The sequence below is a fragment of the Aethalodelphis obliquidens genome, unplaced genomic scaffold, assembly GCF_003676395.1.
Source record: "Aethalodelphis obliquidens isolate GAN/ISIS:26980383/991018 unplaced genomic scaffold, ASM367639v1 scaffold22, whole genome shotgun sequence".
NCBI lineage: Eukaryota > Metazoa > Chordata > Mammalia > Artiodactyla > Delphinidae > Aethalodelphis > Aethalodelphis obliquidens.
This window is the reverse complement of record NW_020837966.1, coordinates 5,987,539-6,003,657: the sequence shown is the minus strand read 5'-3', so window position 1 is coordinate 6,003,657 and position 16,119 is coordinate 5,987,539. Positions and strand designations below refer to the sequence as shown.

Genomic DNA, 16,119 nt, shown 5'->3' with positions numbered 1-16,119 from the left:
CACACACACACACACACACACACACACACACACACACACACACACACCCCTATACCTGACTGGCCTTCATTACGTTGCTTTTCTCTGACCTTTTCTTGAAACATCTCTACCTGAAGACATCTCTGAAAAGCCTTCATAGTAACATTGATAATGGTAATAAATGATAGCAAGCAGTTTACATAATGTTTACTATGTGTCAGGTGTTACTTCAAGGGCTTTGCAAGTATTATCTCATTTCATCCTCAATTAGGTACTATAATTATCCCCATTTAATTATAGAGGAAACTGAAGCACAGAGAGACTAAGTTACATGCCCAAGGTCACATAGTTAAAAAAAGGCACAGTGCTGGAATTTGGACCGAAGTAGTATGACACCAGAGTTGGGCTCTTACCACTCCTCAGCCCTTCTCAGTCTCACTCAAGTGATCTGGGCCCTTTTCTGCTCCCATAGCCTCTTGTGCACACATCTTTATTATATTCTTATATTGAAATTTTGTATTTATTGATTGGTGTTCCTAGAAGAATGAGAGAATTTTGTTATTTATACTTACAAAAGTAGAGAAAATAATGAACCCACATTACTATATTTCTATTCATTAGAGACAATGAATCCACATATACCCATCAGTCCAATGCAGCACTTATCAACATTTTGCAACACTTGCTTCAATTACCTTTGTTTTCTTTCTGGGTTTTCCTGAAGTATTTTCATTTCTTTTTTTTTTATAATATAAAATTTTTTTTAAATTTATTTATTTAATTTATTTATTTTGGCTGCATTGGGTCTTTTTTGCTGTGTGCAGGCTTTCTCTAGTTGTGACGAGCAGGGGCTACTCTTCGTTGCGGTGCGCGGGCTTCTCATTGCGGTGGCTTCTCTTGCTGCGGAGCACGGGCTCTAGGCACGCAGGCTTCAGTAGTTGTGTTGTGTGTGCTCAGTAGTTGTGGCTCACGGGCTCTAGAGCGCAGACTCAGTAGTTGTGGCGCACGGGCTTAGTTGCTCCGCGGCATGTGGGATCTTCCCGGACCAGGGCTCCAACCCGTGTCCCCTGCATTGGCAGGCGGATTTTTTTTTTAGATGTTGGGGGTAGGAGTTTATTTATTTATTTTTGCTGTGTTGGGTCTTTGTTTCTGTGCAAGAGCTTTCTCCAGTTGTGGCAAGCGGGGGCCGCTCTTCATTGCAGTGCACGAGCCTCTCACTATCGCGGCCTTTCGTTGCGGAGCGCAGGCTCCAGACGCGCAGGCTCAGTAGTTGTGGCTCACGGGCCCAGTTGCTCCACAGCATGTGGGATCCTCCCAGACCAGGGCTTGAACCTGTGTCCCCTGCATTGGCAGGCAAATTCTCAACCACTGTGCCACGAGGGAAGCCCGGCAGGCGGATTCTTAATCACTGTGCCACCAGGGAAGCAAGCCCTCCTGAAGTATTTTCAACCAAAACCCAGAAACCTAAAATTTCAAATTCTGAAATTTCACCTGTATATACTTAAGTAGAATATCTTTTAGAAGGGCATTTAAAAAAATATAACCATAATCTCATTATCACACTGAACAAAATTAATATTAATGACTACCTTCTTGATCATGAGTTTCTTGAGGGCAGAAATCATTTCATCCCCTGGTTACCTAGTACATCCCTGATATATGCTGGAGTTTAATAAATGTTTGTTGTGATTCAAAAGGTTGTTTTTAAGTTGATAAGAACCATGACATTTATCCTCCAGAAACAATGTTATAAATAACAATCAGGTTCTCAGGTTAACTGACAACTCTCATTTAATCTACAATGATTAGATTAAATGGCACTAACGTGTAGGCCTGAGCCCCTGGCAGCCTTAAATCCTAAACTATTTTATCTTTGATTATTGAGTCTGGGGAAATCCTGAGTCTAATTTAACCTAGCCCTGAGTTTTCTTGTTCCCACTGTCAATCTGGGGAGGACATAAAGACAAGGGCTAGATTGGGTGGGAGTGTTCATTGGTAAAGATTTCTTAGAAGGAAATATGGCAGAATCCAGCGAAAAAATAATATATTCTTTTTTTTCATAATAAATTCTGGTTTATTTTTGGGTGATAAAGAAATAATATATTCTTCAAAGAAACTTTTTCATGGAAATACTCCTGCGTATGTGCTAACAAGGTAGTCATTGTTTGTTATAGTTTAAAAAATTGTAGACAAACGTAAGTGCCATTATCAGGGGTATAGTTCAATGAATTATGGTTCTTCCACTTGATGTAGCACCAAGCAGCTGTTGAAGAATGAGGTAGAGCTGTGTGTGCTGATGTCATGTCTTGTCAGTGTGGGGGAACCACATTGCAGAATAGTATGTGTGTCTGACTCCATGTGGATGAAAACGTGTGTGCATGCATCTACCTCTTTATGTCAAGGCATTCTAAAAAGACAGGAAGGAGCAGCACTAAACTGTTAATGGTGGCCAGTGGGTTGGAGAGTAAAAATGGGGTAGAATTGAAAGGGACTATCATATTTTACTCTATGTACCATAGTATTAAATGAATTTTTTTAAAAATAGAAATGTATCAGAGTTTTAGATGATTTTACATCAAATTTTTAAAATCAAGGGCTTGATGTATGCAAGGCACTACACTGAAAACAATTTTGACTGATTTGAAAGTGTAAAAATATGAAACTATACTCTTAAGGTTGAGAAGAGCAAAGCCTAAAATGTTTTCTAAATGTTATAAATAGAGTGAACTTATTCTACAAGTCTTTATTTAATATCTCCTGTTTGATGGGCACTGTGAGCCGTGCTGGGAGAGACAGAAGTGTGTGAAATAGTCCCAACTCTCCTGAACCTTGTAGCCACTGGGAAATATACCATGTGTCTCAAGTTACAATGATGGCTGAGGAGGGCCTGAGGAATGACAGTGTGTCACAGATATGAATTGTGCCTCAGGATTTTTAAATTTTAAGCTCAGATTTTAAAAATGAATCCCCCATCTCACTTTTTATTTAATTATAGTTTCAGAATGTCATAATGTCTAATTTGTGGATTACCCTGGAGTCATACATAAGTAGTTCATAGAAAACTGGGACTACTTTTACACATTAAAAAGCAATGACAACAGTAGTAAACACACAGAATTTACATTGCCTGTCCAGCTTACAAATGTCACCTCTTCCTAGTCCCATCCATCCATCCATCTATCCATCCATCCGTTTATTCACTCATTCAACAAATATTTATTGAATGTCTGCTTTAGCGTTGCTCTAGGAGATACTGTATGTGTAATAGTAAAAAATAAAGTATTTTATTTTAGAAAACACATTTTAATATTTAAAAATACTGAGGGTCTCAAATAGAACAGTGTAATTCCTGTGCAGAAGTAAGGGGCAAATGTCATTAAAGCTTTGCTTATTGCATTTCTTTCTTATTATGCTCACAGGCTGATTTTATTTCTTATTATGCTATGACTGGATTTTAAAAATCTCTGCCAAAACACCTAACACATTGGGCATTTTTCCTGATAGTTAATGATTTGGGACTTAATAGAAATACATAATTAGAAAATAAATGTTAGCAAAGCCTGAGTTGATTTACAAGTTACTAAAGCAAAATAAAACATAAACCTCTCAACTTTTACTTCACCTTGAACATGTAGATGTTTAAAATATAGGCTGTTCAATTTTACAATTCCTAAAGTCTCTTCAGTGTCAATGTGTCAGGCTTTTATTTCTCATCTCAAAATAACTGTTGAAAGATATTGAGGATTGATCATAAGCAAGGTTTCACAACCTTTTTCTTTCTTTTTAACTTTTTATTTTATATTGGAGTATAGTTGATTAACAACGTTGTGTTAGCTTCAGTTGTACAACAAAGTGATTCAGTTATACATATACATGTATCTATTCTTTTTCAAGTTCTTTTCCCAATTAGGTTCACAACCTTTTTCTTAATGGATCAGTACACTTTGATGTTTATATCATGAGATCATTGGTGAAGATGTTACAGTGGCCATTAATTGATAAAATCAATAGAACAGGGAATTTGGAGATGGAAAAGTCAAGGCTCTGCCACTGCTATTTGGTGACTTCTGCAAATTACAACTGAACTCTCAGTTTGTTTTCTCAGCTACCAAATAGTGGAGGATTTATTAAAGGATTAAGCACAAATACACTAAAAATGCTTTAAAAGCTATAAATCACTATAGATATTTTGTGTTTGTATTCATTATAACATTACTCTAGATAAACAGCACTTATTAGAAACCAACAGTAGACATTATATTAGTGGTGAAACAGTATTCTCATGTCAGGAACAAAACAAGTATGTCTGTTTTCATCATCACTATTTTCAACATTGTTCTGTACTTCTAGACCAGCGTTGTCCAACAGAACTTTCTGCGGTGATGGCAATATTCTCTGTCTGTGCTGTTCAATATAGTAGCCACTGGCCACAAGTGGCTACGTAAATGTAAATAAATTACAGGAGAATTAAATTTAAAATTTAATTGCACCAGCACTTGCACTAGCCACTTTTCAAGTGCTCATTAGCCACATGTGGCTAGTGGCTACCATATTGGATAGTGCAAACACAGAACATGTCTCTCATTTTAGAAAACTTTATGGGACTAGAAGTTCTATTTGTTTACAATTATAGAATAATGTTTAATTATTACCACATATCTATCCATCCACCAATCTATTTTATTTTTTATGCATTTTAAAGTTACAGACATTAATATACTTCTCCCCTAAACTCTTTAGCATGTGTATCATTAACTATAGTTCAGCACTCGTTTATGCTTCAACAGATAAAATTTTACATACAGTGAAGTGCATAAATCTTAGAGTATTAATAATTATTGACAAGTGAATACATCTATGTAATCCAAAACCTAGCAAGATATAGAACATTACCATCACCCCCCATGTTTCCTGATTCTTCTTCCCATTCATTCTCTGCCTCCAACTCCAAATTCTGATTTTTTCAATATAAACTAGTTTTGTCTGTTCTAGAACATCACATCAGTAAATCAAACTTCACGTATTCTTTTGTATAAGGCTTCTTTGACTTATAATGTTTTTGAAATGCTTTTGAAATTCATCAGTGTTTTTCCATATATTGATACTATATATCAATACCTTTATATTGTTGAGTTGTATTCTACTATTGTATTATACCATAGTTTATCTGCATTCCTGCTGATAGACACCTAGTTGCCAGTTTGGGCTATTATCAGTAGAGCTTCTGTGAATATTCTCATGCAAGTCTTTTTGTGGACCTGTTTTCATTTTTCTAGGAATGGAATTGCTAGATCATAGCATAAGTATATGTTTGTTTGCTGCTAATGTATGGGATTAAATTGATTTTTGTATATTTACCTTTATAGTATGACTTCGCTAAATTCACTTATTAGTTTTAGTAGCTTTTGTAGATTCTTAAAAGTTTTCTATTGTAAACAATCATGTCATCTGTGAAAAGAGACCCTTTACTTCTTCCTTTCTGATCTATATAATCTTTATTTCTTTTTCTTTCTTTATTGCACTGGTGTTCAATAGAAATGGTGAAAGTGACCATCCTTGCTTTGTTCCTTATCTTAGGGAGAAAACATTCAATTTTTCACCACTAAATAGTATGTTAACCGATTATTTCTATAGATGCCCTTTATCAGATTGAGAAAGTTACTTCTAATCCTAATTTGCTGAAAAAAAATTTTTTTTAATAAATTTATTTATTTATTTTTGGCTGTGTTGGGTCTTTGTTGCTGCGTGTGGGCTTTCTGTAGTGGTGGCAAGCGGGGACTGCTCTTTTTTGCGGTGCGCCGGCTTCTCATTGTGGTGGCTTCTCTTGTTGCGGAGCATAGGCTCCAGGCGCGCGGGCTTCAGTAGTTGTGGCACATGGGCTCAGCAGTTGTGGCTCGGGGGCTCTAGAGCACAGGCTCGGTAGCTGTGGCGCACGGGCTTAGTTTCTCCACAGCACGTGGGATCTTCTCAGACCAGGGATCGAACCCGTGTCCCCTGCGTTGGCAGGTGGATTCTCAACCACTGCGCCACCAGGGAAGTCCCAAGATTTTCTTTAAATGTTTGATAAACTTCACCAGTGAAGTTATCTGGGCCTGAAGTTTTCTTTGTGGGAAAGAATTTGATAACCAAGTCAGTTTCTTTAATAGATATAGAACTAGGCATGTTTTCTATTTCATGTTGTCTCAGTTTTGGTAATCATATATTTTTCGAGATACTTGCCTATTTCATGTAAGTTGTTGAATTTACTGATATAAAGTTGTTCATTATATTCTTTTATCTTTTTAATGTCTGCAATTTCTGTAGTGATATCACCTCTTTATTCCCAATATTGGTAATTTGTGTTCTATCTTTTTTTCTTGACCAGTCTACCTACAGGTTCTCCCTTCCCAGTTTTTTTTTTTTTTTTTTTTTTTTGGAGTATAGTTGATTTACAATGTTGTGTTAGTTTGTGCGGTACAGCAAAGTGTGTCAGTTATACATATACCTATATCCACTTTTTTTTTTTTTTAGATTCTTTTCCCTTATATGCCATTTACAGAGTATTGAGTAGAGTTCCCTGTGCCCAGTTTTTTTTATGAGGAGCTTTTTAGATAAATTATCTAGTGCTGTATAAATCACCCAAAGCTTAGTGGTTTAAAAAAGTAGTATTCATTTAATACCTCTCACAGTTTCTCTATGTCAGGAATTCAGGAGTGACTTGGATACCCAGTCCTGTCTTGGAGTCTCTGTTAATATTGTGATCAGGTGTCATTTGGGACTTCAGTCATGTGAAGACTTGAGTAGGGCCAGAGGATTCACTTCCCAAGTGACTCATTCACATAGCTGGCAAGTTGGTGTTGACTATTGACAGGAAACCTCAGTTCCTCTCCATGTTGGCCTCTACACATGTCATGGTAGCTGGCCTCATGTGCTTGCCAATCTTTGATTGTGAGGTTATATTTGCTTACTTTTAATCTGTGGGAATCCTGTGGACCTAAATTAGGGAGGCTTTCTTCCAGAGAGAATTTGGTCTGCTTTTGCCAGGAACCATTACTGAAGTGGCCTGAAGTAAGAGAGTTCAGTTCGGTGCCCCCCCGCCCCCGTCTACCGCTAGCCTGAGGATTAGAATCCTGGTTTCAGTGATGCTAAGGATTTTTCCCTTGTGGGTTACCTCGTATTTATCATTTGTTTACTGATCACTGCTCCCAGTTCTGATTTCATTTCTTGATTGTTGGGTTTTTATTGTTTTGTTTGGTGAACAAAGAAAATTTCCCTTACTTATGGGGATCTCAGCAATGTATTTGAAGGTATTTTTTACCCAGGATCTAATTGTTTTGTAGTTGAAGGGTCTTTCAAGGAATATGGTCCAGCATATTGCTAGAACAGAAATATCCCATTCACTCTCCAGTTTACTTCAAGTCTGGCTTTTTTCTTTACCCTCCAGTTTGCCAAGGTTGACAGTAACCCCCTTGTTAACAAACCTAGTATATTTTCACTCAGCCTCTCAGCAGTATTGACACAGCTGACCATTCATTTATTCTTTCATCTAGTATGAGCCGAGTACTGTTTTGGATGCTAGAATGAACAGAACAGACAAAAATTCTAGAGATAGGAAACAGGCAGTAAACAATAAACATAATAAACAGATATATAAGGGACTTCCCTGGCAGTCCAGTGGTTAAGCCTCCATGCTTCCACTGCAGGGGACATGGGTTCGACTCCTGATCAGGGAATTTAGATCCCGCACGCTACGCTGTGCTGGCACAAAAAAAAAAAAAACAAAATCAAAACAACAACAAAAAAGGATATATAAAAAGTCAAAAGGTAGTAAATGCTTTTAACAAAAATTGGAGCAGGGCAGAGGGCCTCAGGAATCCTGAAAGAGAGGTTGAAATTTTTAAAGGGGCAGGAAGAGTAAGCCTTATTGAGAAAATGATATTTGAGGAAATACTTGAAGGAGGTAACAGAGTAGTCCATGAGGATATGTGAAGGAAGAACATTCTAGGTAGTGAGAACAACCAGTGTAAACTCCTGAAGCAGGATTGTGCCTGTGTTTTCAGGAAGAGGTCCAGTGTAGCTGGAACAAAGTGAGCATGGGAGATGTAATAAGAGGTAAGATCAGATAGGGAAGGGGGGCTGGCAAATCATGTCAGAGCCTGTAGGACACTATAAAGGCTGACTTTTACTGAGATGGGAAGCCATTTTTTGAGCAGAGTTATGATATGAACTGACTTTTTTTTTTTCTGCCACACTGCACGGCTTGCAGGATCTTATTCCCAACCAGGCAACCAGGGATTGAACCCGTGCCCCCTGCAGTGGCAGCACGGAGTCCTAACCACTGGACAGACAGAGAATTCCCTGAACTGACTTGTTTTTAAATGATCCCTCTGGCTGTTTACTGTGTTGATAGAAAGCCATAGGAGATCAAGGATGGGAAGGAGATCAGGAAGACCACTTGAGATGCTATTGTAGCCATCTTTCTCCTTGATCCTTTTTCCTCTCTTGGGTCAATTACTGTATCTCCAGATTTTTCTCTTGCCTTACTAGCTGTTTCCTTCTCTAGTTCCTTCTCCAGCACATCTTCTCCAATTTCCAAATGTTGGAATACCTCAGACTTGGTCCTAAGATCCTTCTTGTATCTAGGTCCATTCACTGGTGATCTCATGCAAACCTCTAGATTTTAATGGCTTTAATACCTATGATTTATGCTTGTAATGCACAAACTTGAGAGATTCAGCCCGGAGCTCATACTCATAAACCCAGTAGCCTACTTGCTATCCAAACTTGAACTCTTCACTTCTTGCCAAACCTTTCCTCTCCTAATCCAGGCTTTCACACCGCAGTAAATGACACTATATTTGCTCAAGCCAAAAAACAGTCATCCTTAATGCCTCTCTTTCCTTCATTTCCACCAGTCCATCAGCAGGATGTGTTTTTCTCTCCCTGAATGGATGAGCTATTTCCTCCACAATGCTATGTGTCAAATAACTTCAAAAATCTCAATGGCTTAAACAACGAATATTTATTTTTCTCACTCACAGTACTGTAGGTCAGTTGGTGTTTGGCTGAGTTTGCCTGGGCTTGGCCTACTTGACTGCAGGCTGCAGGATGGGTTGGGATCTGTGTGTTCATTCTGGGACTCAGGCTGAGGGGCAGCAGCTACCCCAGGGATGACCACATGGTGATATCAGAAGCTCAGGAGGGAAAACCAGTCATGCTGGCACATTTCAAGCTTCTGCTCACATCACTTCCCATTGGCTGAAGCAAGTCACATAGACAAGCCTAAAGCTAAGGAGTGGGAAGTACACTATATCCACTATGAGGCCACAGCAAGGGGGTGGCTGTATAGTATATTATGGGGATTGAAGAATTGGTACTAATTATTCAATTACTCAGTCTCCCACAACCTCCTGAAGAATTGTATCCCTCCCCAAATCCGCTATTAGCCTTCATCTCTTGCCCCAGACAGCTATCTCTGTTTTCATCATACCTAGAACAATGCCTGGCATTAGTATATGCTCAGTAAAAAGGTATTGAATAAACAACTCCCAACTGATCTTCCTGGTTACATTCATCACTCTTCAGTCTCTTTCTACGTAGCAGCCAGGGTGGGGTTTTAAAACCATAAGTCCTATCTATGATATAATAAAAAGAAATATATCTGGCCTTTGTCCCAAGTTCCAGGCACACAGCTACTAAATTTCTTGGAATTTCTTGAGTAATAAGAGTGATAGGAGCATCTTTTATTCTAATGACATGACTCTTGGTGGGTTCTAGATAGCTTCAAGGTGGGGGCTGGTTGCCAGAAAGACCAAACCTAGATTAGAGGCTTGTAATTTTCAGCCCCACCTCCTAACCTCAGGGGAGGGGAGAGGGGCTGGAGATTGAGATCAGTCACCAATAGCCAATGATTTATTCAGTCTTGCCTATGCAATGAAACTTCCATAAAAACCCCTAAAGGATAGGGTTCAGAGAGCTTCCAGGGTGGCGAACACATTGAAATGGTGTTCACTGGGAGGGTGGTGTGCCCAGAGAGGGCATGGAAGCTCTCTGACCTTTCCCCCGTACCTTGCCCTATACATCTCTTCCGTTTGACTGTTTCCGAGTTGTATTCTTTATAATAAACTAGTAAACATAAGCAACATGCCTTCCTGAGTTCTGTGAGCCATTCTAGCAAATAATTGAACCTGAGAAGTGGGTCGTGGGAACCCCAGATGTACAGTCGGTTGGTCAGAAGTACACGTGGCAACTTGGGACTTGCAAACTAGTTTCTAGAGTGGGGGCAGTCTCGTGGTACTGAGCCCTTAACCTGTGGGGTCTGCACTAGCTCCAGGTAGTTAGTGTCAGAATTGAATTGTAGGACACCCTGTTGATGTCTGCAGAGAACTGGAGAATTGCTCGGTGTGGAAAAACCCATACACATTTGGTGTCAGAAGTGTTGTGAGTAAAAACAGCTCAGACTATCATATTAGTCCCAACTTAAAACCCTGCCGTGGGTTCCCTTTGCTCTTGAACTCCTTACAATGGTCTTTATAAAGGCATCTCTAATCCAGCCAGGCCTGGCTCTCCAAACAATAGCATCTGGTACCACTCACTTCTCTCTGGCTAACTGCCCTTTTCTTCCTCAAATATTCCAATGCTTTTCAGCTCCAAGACCTTTGTACTTGCTGTTCCTTCTGACTGGAATGCTTTTTCTCAAGATCCTGGCATGCTAGCTTTCTCTCATCCTCAGCTTCAGCTAAAATGTCACCTCCTTAGAGAGGCCTCCCTGACCATCAATACTTAAAGACTCTCTTCCCATTCCACCTCTACCCCTGTTATGTTTTATCACCATCACCTTGTTTATTCCTTTCATTGAGTTTATCACTCTCTAAAATTACCTTGTTTTGTTTATCACTAATCTCTAGCACCTAGAATGGTATCTGGCACAGGTTAAGTGCTATATAAAAATTCATTATATGAGTATATGAGAAAACATTTCCTCCACATTTTAAAAGAAATTCTTTGCTATCTTTTATTTCCATCTACTCATCCATATATAAAATGTTATAAGTAAGTCCAGATAAAATCAACTCAGGAGAAATAAAAATATTGCAATGTTTGTGTTCGTAAAGAAGAAATTAGGGACTGGAGTTGCTTCAGCCTGTGTTGTGGCATCCTTGAAACTTGTGCCTCTAGGACACTAATCTGTGGGGTTGAAGGTCTCAGTGAGGCCTCCTTCCACCTCCCTTACCTGACTTACCTTTTCTCTTTTTCCATTCTCATCCCTAGTTAATGTACGAGATTATTTACTTATTTACAATTATTGTTTGTTGCCTGTCTCCCCACTCCCACGCCCGCTGTGAGCTTCATGGGCACATGAAGGCAAGGATCCTATTCTGTTTTTTCTGGTACTCAGTAGATGTTCACCCAACTGCGGGATGAATGGATGAATGCATGAATGTTTCAAAGGAGAGAAAGGAATCTGGGAGGTTCTGAATCAATCTCTTCCTCCAAGTCTTCCCAGAGTAAGGTCACCCTCACCATTGCACAGTCTACCTCCCAAGACACTACAGGCAAAACCTCCACAAGGTATAAATGTTTTACTAGTTTATTCATTGTCAGGATGGCTTTACTTGTATATTTATAAATCTATCTTGTGTGCCTGTTGATGCTTTGTGTGTGGATCCTTTATTCACTCTAGAGCTAGTGTAAGGAGGAATTTAGCTTGGTATTTATGACATTGTGATAGGAAGTGACATCATGATAGGGCAAAATCTGATGAAGTTGAGCTCAGTCCTGTAGAGGCTGTTTCCTCTATGACACAGACTACTTTTCCTCTTCCCACAAGAAAAGCCTAATAGTTGTTTAAATGCTGGATAAAGCTGAGCAGTTAAATTTATCATCAAGAAGGTATTGGAAGAAGAGGAGCAGGAGAGTACAAGAACTAAAAGTGTCACAACTTTGGTAGGAAGTGGCCACTTCAGAATCTTCCCAATTAGCAGGTGTGTTTCTCTTTTAATTTCATGTTTTCTTAGGATGATGACATTAAAATATTCTGTTCTTGGTTATTTTTCACAAACCTTATTGTCCTCATGAAAACCCTCCAGTCCCTCAAAATATCAACAGAGAGAAATTTTTCTTTAAAAGATAAACTGTTTTTTTTTCTTTGAAACAACTATGTTGGGAGAGAAATTCTTCCTTTAGTTTCAATAGTCATACTTTTTAGTTGCTTGGAGGCGGTTACATATGAATCTTCATATAAACTTGTATCTCTCTCATTTAAAAGAAAAGATGAAAGAAGAGAATTAGCTCATTAATTATTTAAAATACTTGGTGCAACTGTTCCTTATGAATTAATCGAGGCACTTGGAAGACAATTAAACTCAGTGTTAATAACATTGCCAACCTTTTCCAGTATGCTGCACTCCAAATACTATTGTGTTTTCATTGACAACATTCACTATTACATATGCATGTGAAAAACAGGCCTTTTCATCAGAATTACTATAATAGCATTAAGGGATTATTATTTTTTCCAATTTCTTTGGAAGAAAATTCACTTAAATTAGATTATTTATTACTTGACTGCTCTCCTTTCTTGCCTGTATTAGGTAACTGGAGTTCATGAAAGTATAAACTTCAGAATAAAAAGCATGATTTTATACATTAATGATTTCAAATAAAAGAGGAGTGTTAGTCTGTGCATCACTTCTTTTCGAGAAAGTTAAGTCTGTGTTCTGCTTAGGAGAGATAACACTTTTTGTCCCTGTACGTGGCCCCCCTGGTGTAACCATTAGTTGCTAATTACTTGCAAACAAATAAACAATTAACTCCTGGAGCTGCTGGCTGGGCCAGTGTTCATTGACATGCTAAAACTTTCTAAGACGGGATTTTAATTAGTGACGTTCTAAATCCAGCCCCCATCGTCAGCGGAGCCATAAGGTGAACTGCAGGAAGGTTCAGCCCGGTACACGTGGGGCAGAGCCAGCCAGGGAGGAGTGGAGAGGCCAGAGCTATAGCTCTGTGCAGCCCACACGAGGATGTCTCCCAGCCTTCAAGAAGGTGCTCGGCTTGGGAAAAGCAAACCCCTGCCCTGCTCCTTTTCAATTGAGAGCATCTTAGGACTGGACCAGAAGAAAGACTGTGTTCCATCAATGAAACCCCACAGGCCCTGGGCAGACACCTGCGGCGCTTCAGGTACGCCACAACTTAATTTTTAAAATTCTTTGTTAATTAGTTTGCAATGTTTAATTTGACCTTTTTTTCGTACTACATAGACTTAGAGAAAAACTGCAATTTCATCCAATTACATAATTGAAGAATCTAGCACTTTTAATGCCTCCAGCTGAGTCCTATGGGAAATAAAAAGAACATCGGCCTTAGATCCAAGTGGATATGAAGTTCACCCACAGGAAATGCCAAGAACCTTCATTTTCTTCAGAAGATCTCTGGGTGTATTTGCCATATCAGATATTCTAAATCTCTTTTCACTGAAAATTAAATGACATTCAGAGGCCAAAATATGTCCTCTATCAGCAAGGCAGGGTTTTCATTTTTGTTTGCTTTTTGGATTTTGGTCGATGAAAGGTCAGTTCTGTGAAACCCAGAAGAATTCTACTAGGAAAATTAAAGACAAGTTCCTGAAATTACTTCTTATAGAACTTTGTGGAATATAGAATTGGACATCTAAGGTGGGATTTATTTTTCTGTTTTTAGGGAAAGAGGTTAACCTATGTCTACATGTCCCGAGTCTTCCTAATGGGATCTCATTACCTTGTACTGTGGATCACTCAGTGCCGGAAGAAAGTGTTTTGAAATATGAAGATTACTTTTCACCCTCAGAAAGACTTTCTTTGAAAAGAGAGTTGAGTTGGTATAGAGGCCGAAGACCCAGAACCGCTTTTACTCAAAACCAGGTAGGAAGTTTTTTCAACCAACGATCATAATACAAAGGCTTTAACTGACACCCTGTTGGGCAAAAGCCTATCCACCTTGGGATCTCAGTTTAGAATCCTTATTAATGAAACAATAGACTGTCTCTATCTCTCTCTCTTTAACAGTTTCTGGATAGTAATTTTTTTAAAAAAGGCATACAGATTAATTGCCCAAGATTTAAATGCAATTATGTTGCTATACAAATTAAAGTCTATTTTATGATAACATACCAAAGATCAACACTTTAAATAACTGTTTCCTTATTCTTAGATTGAAGTGTTGGAAAATGTCTTTAGAGTAAACTGCTATCCTGGCATTGATATCAGAGAAGACTTAGCTCGAAAATTGAACCTAGAGGAAGACAGAATCCAGGTAATTTTTTAATTTAGTTATTACTCGTGGTAATTAAAATGTTAAGAATAATAAAATAACATTTCTCAGATCTGTTTTCTTTTTCCTTAATTTTAGATCTGGTTCCAAAATCGGCGTGCAAAGCTGAAAAGATCCCATAGAGAATCACAGTTTCTCATGGCCAAAAAAAATTTCAACACAGATCTCCTGGAATAGATAGAAAACTAAACATGGGGAATTATCTTCCAATTGTGGAATATAAAGAATCAATGGGGATATCAAGTGTTAAAAATGTGATGTTTTCTTTTCCGTGTTTAATCTGAGTATTGTCTTTTTTTTCTGAAAATATATTGTAAATAATTACTATTATAACATGGTACCTATTATACTTGGGCACTTTTAGTTACAATAAAGGCCTTTCCTATATATTTTAATAAACATTTTCAGAAAAAGCCAGCTATTTTTTGTGAGCAAATTTAATCTAATAAATTAGTTTGCTAAAATCAGTAAACTCATGACTAATTGACTCCACAAATGGATTCCATTTACAAAATAATTCAAGTCAAATAATCTGAAGAATGGCACAAAGGTGTGATTTGTTTCAATAAGTTTCCTTCAACTGCATTTTGAAACATTATACTTAAATATATTAGTGTGATTTATTCGTGAATCTTTTGTTCCTTTTGATTTCTGGCAGAAAGCAGTGAGAATTTCTCACCATATATCAATACAAATCCGTATAGCATTCCAGTTTCAAGTTGTTTTTTTTTAAAGCAAAGTTATTATTGCCAAAGTAGAGATGTAAAATCATGAGTTGTCTTATTCATGCCATTAGTATTGCATTGCACAAAAGAACTGAGCTACAAATAAATGCAAATTTTAAAATGTTTTTCTAGTCCACTTAATGTTGTACTTTACTTGCATTCATCAAAGTAAGAATGATCATCTGGCTTGTATCTATTTCCAGTTTAGTGATTTCCAATCACCTGTATATTTTGTTACAAGTAATATATATGTTGACTGAGGAGGTAAGATAACTCTCCTGCCTTTTGTATATGTTCTGACATTGTCACTGGAAATAATCAGGGCACTTTCTGGGCCAAAACTGTATTTTCTTTGCATTTGCCACTGTACCTGCCAGTTAAAGACAGGAATAAGATAAGATGCGTCACAAGGGAGTCCTGCCACTGGAGATCTGGGTATTTATTTTCCAGTTAATTAACGGAAGGGTGTTCTTTTTGATATGAGCTGGAGAACGCTGACTTTGTTTCCTGGAAGCTGTATTTCAAGTTTGCCCATTTGGATTGAATTCTCCCTTGCTTGCCTTTTTTTCCTTCCTATTCCTCTGCCCTTCTTTTCTCTTCCGGTAATGACCAGAGTAGACTAATTCTTGTTGAATTATTGAGTCTCTGCCCATTATATATTTTTTTCTTTCATTTTTTAATTGCATGGAAAAGACTAGAGGAGTTTGTATCTTATTGCTGAGGAAAAGTACCATGACTCAGATTTTAGAGCTTTTAAAAAATCATTTTCTGAGAACAATTTGGGGTAGAGAGCTCTGTGTCCCAACAGCTGGTCAGCAGTAAGCTGTGCTTATCATGTTTCACTATTGCTGAGATGGAGAGAGAGGAGGAAGAGAAGGGCAGCAGGGAAGTAACTGGAAGAGCAGAAGCATTAAATGTTTTCCAAGAAGTCTGTGCTGTCACCCTGTGGGGCCACTTTTTCTAACATAAAGAGCTGCTTTCAGTAATATTATAAAATTCAAAGCACTATTTATAAAATATATTAGTCACAATTTATCCACCAAGAGCTTTCTTTGCTCTTCGTAGGTTCCTATGAAATCATATTAAGGTGGAGGACTAGAAGTCACCAGGAGTGGGTTTGAGGGGAAAG

At 38.1% G+C, this 16,119-nt stretch overlaps 1 protein-coding gene across 2 annotated transcripts in view; it reads left to right on the top strand.

The window, feature by feature from the left end:
- The window catches only part of HESX1 (HESX homeobox 1), a 23,629-nt gene extending 8,514 nt beyond the window's left edge, over nucleotides 1-15,115 (top strand). The window contains exons 3-6 of one of the 2 annotated variants that reach the window (XM_027121148.1): nucleotides 12,858-13,137; nucleotides 13,657-13,856; nucleotides 14,146-14,247; nucleotides 14,344-15,115. In XM_027121148.1, the coding sequence (XP_026976949.1) occupies nucleotides 12,981-13,137; nucleotides 13,657-13,856; nucleotides 14,146-14,247; nucleotides 14,344-14,442 (558 nt within the window). In that variant the 5' untranslated portion in view covers nucleotides 12,858-12,980 and the 3' untranslated portion in view covers nucleotides 14,443-15,115. The remainder of the gene's footprint in view (nucleotides 1-12,857; nucleotides 13,138-13,656; nucleotides 13,857-14,145; nucleotides 14,248-14,343) is intronic. The other variant, XM_027121149.1, reaches the window with a different exon arrangement.
- Nucleotides 15,116-16,119: the final 1,004 nt, after the last annotated feature.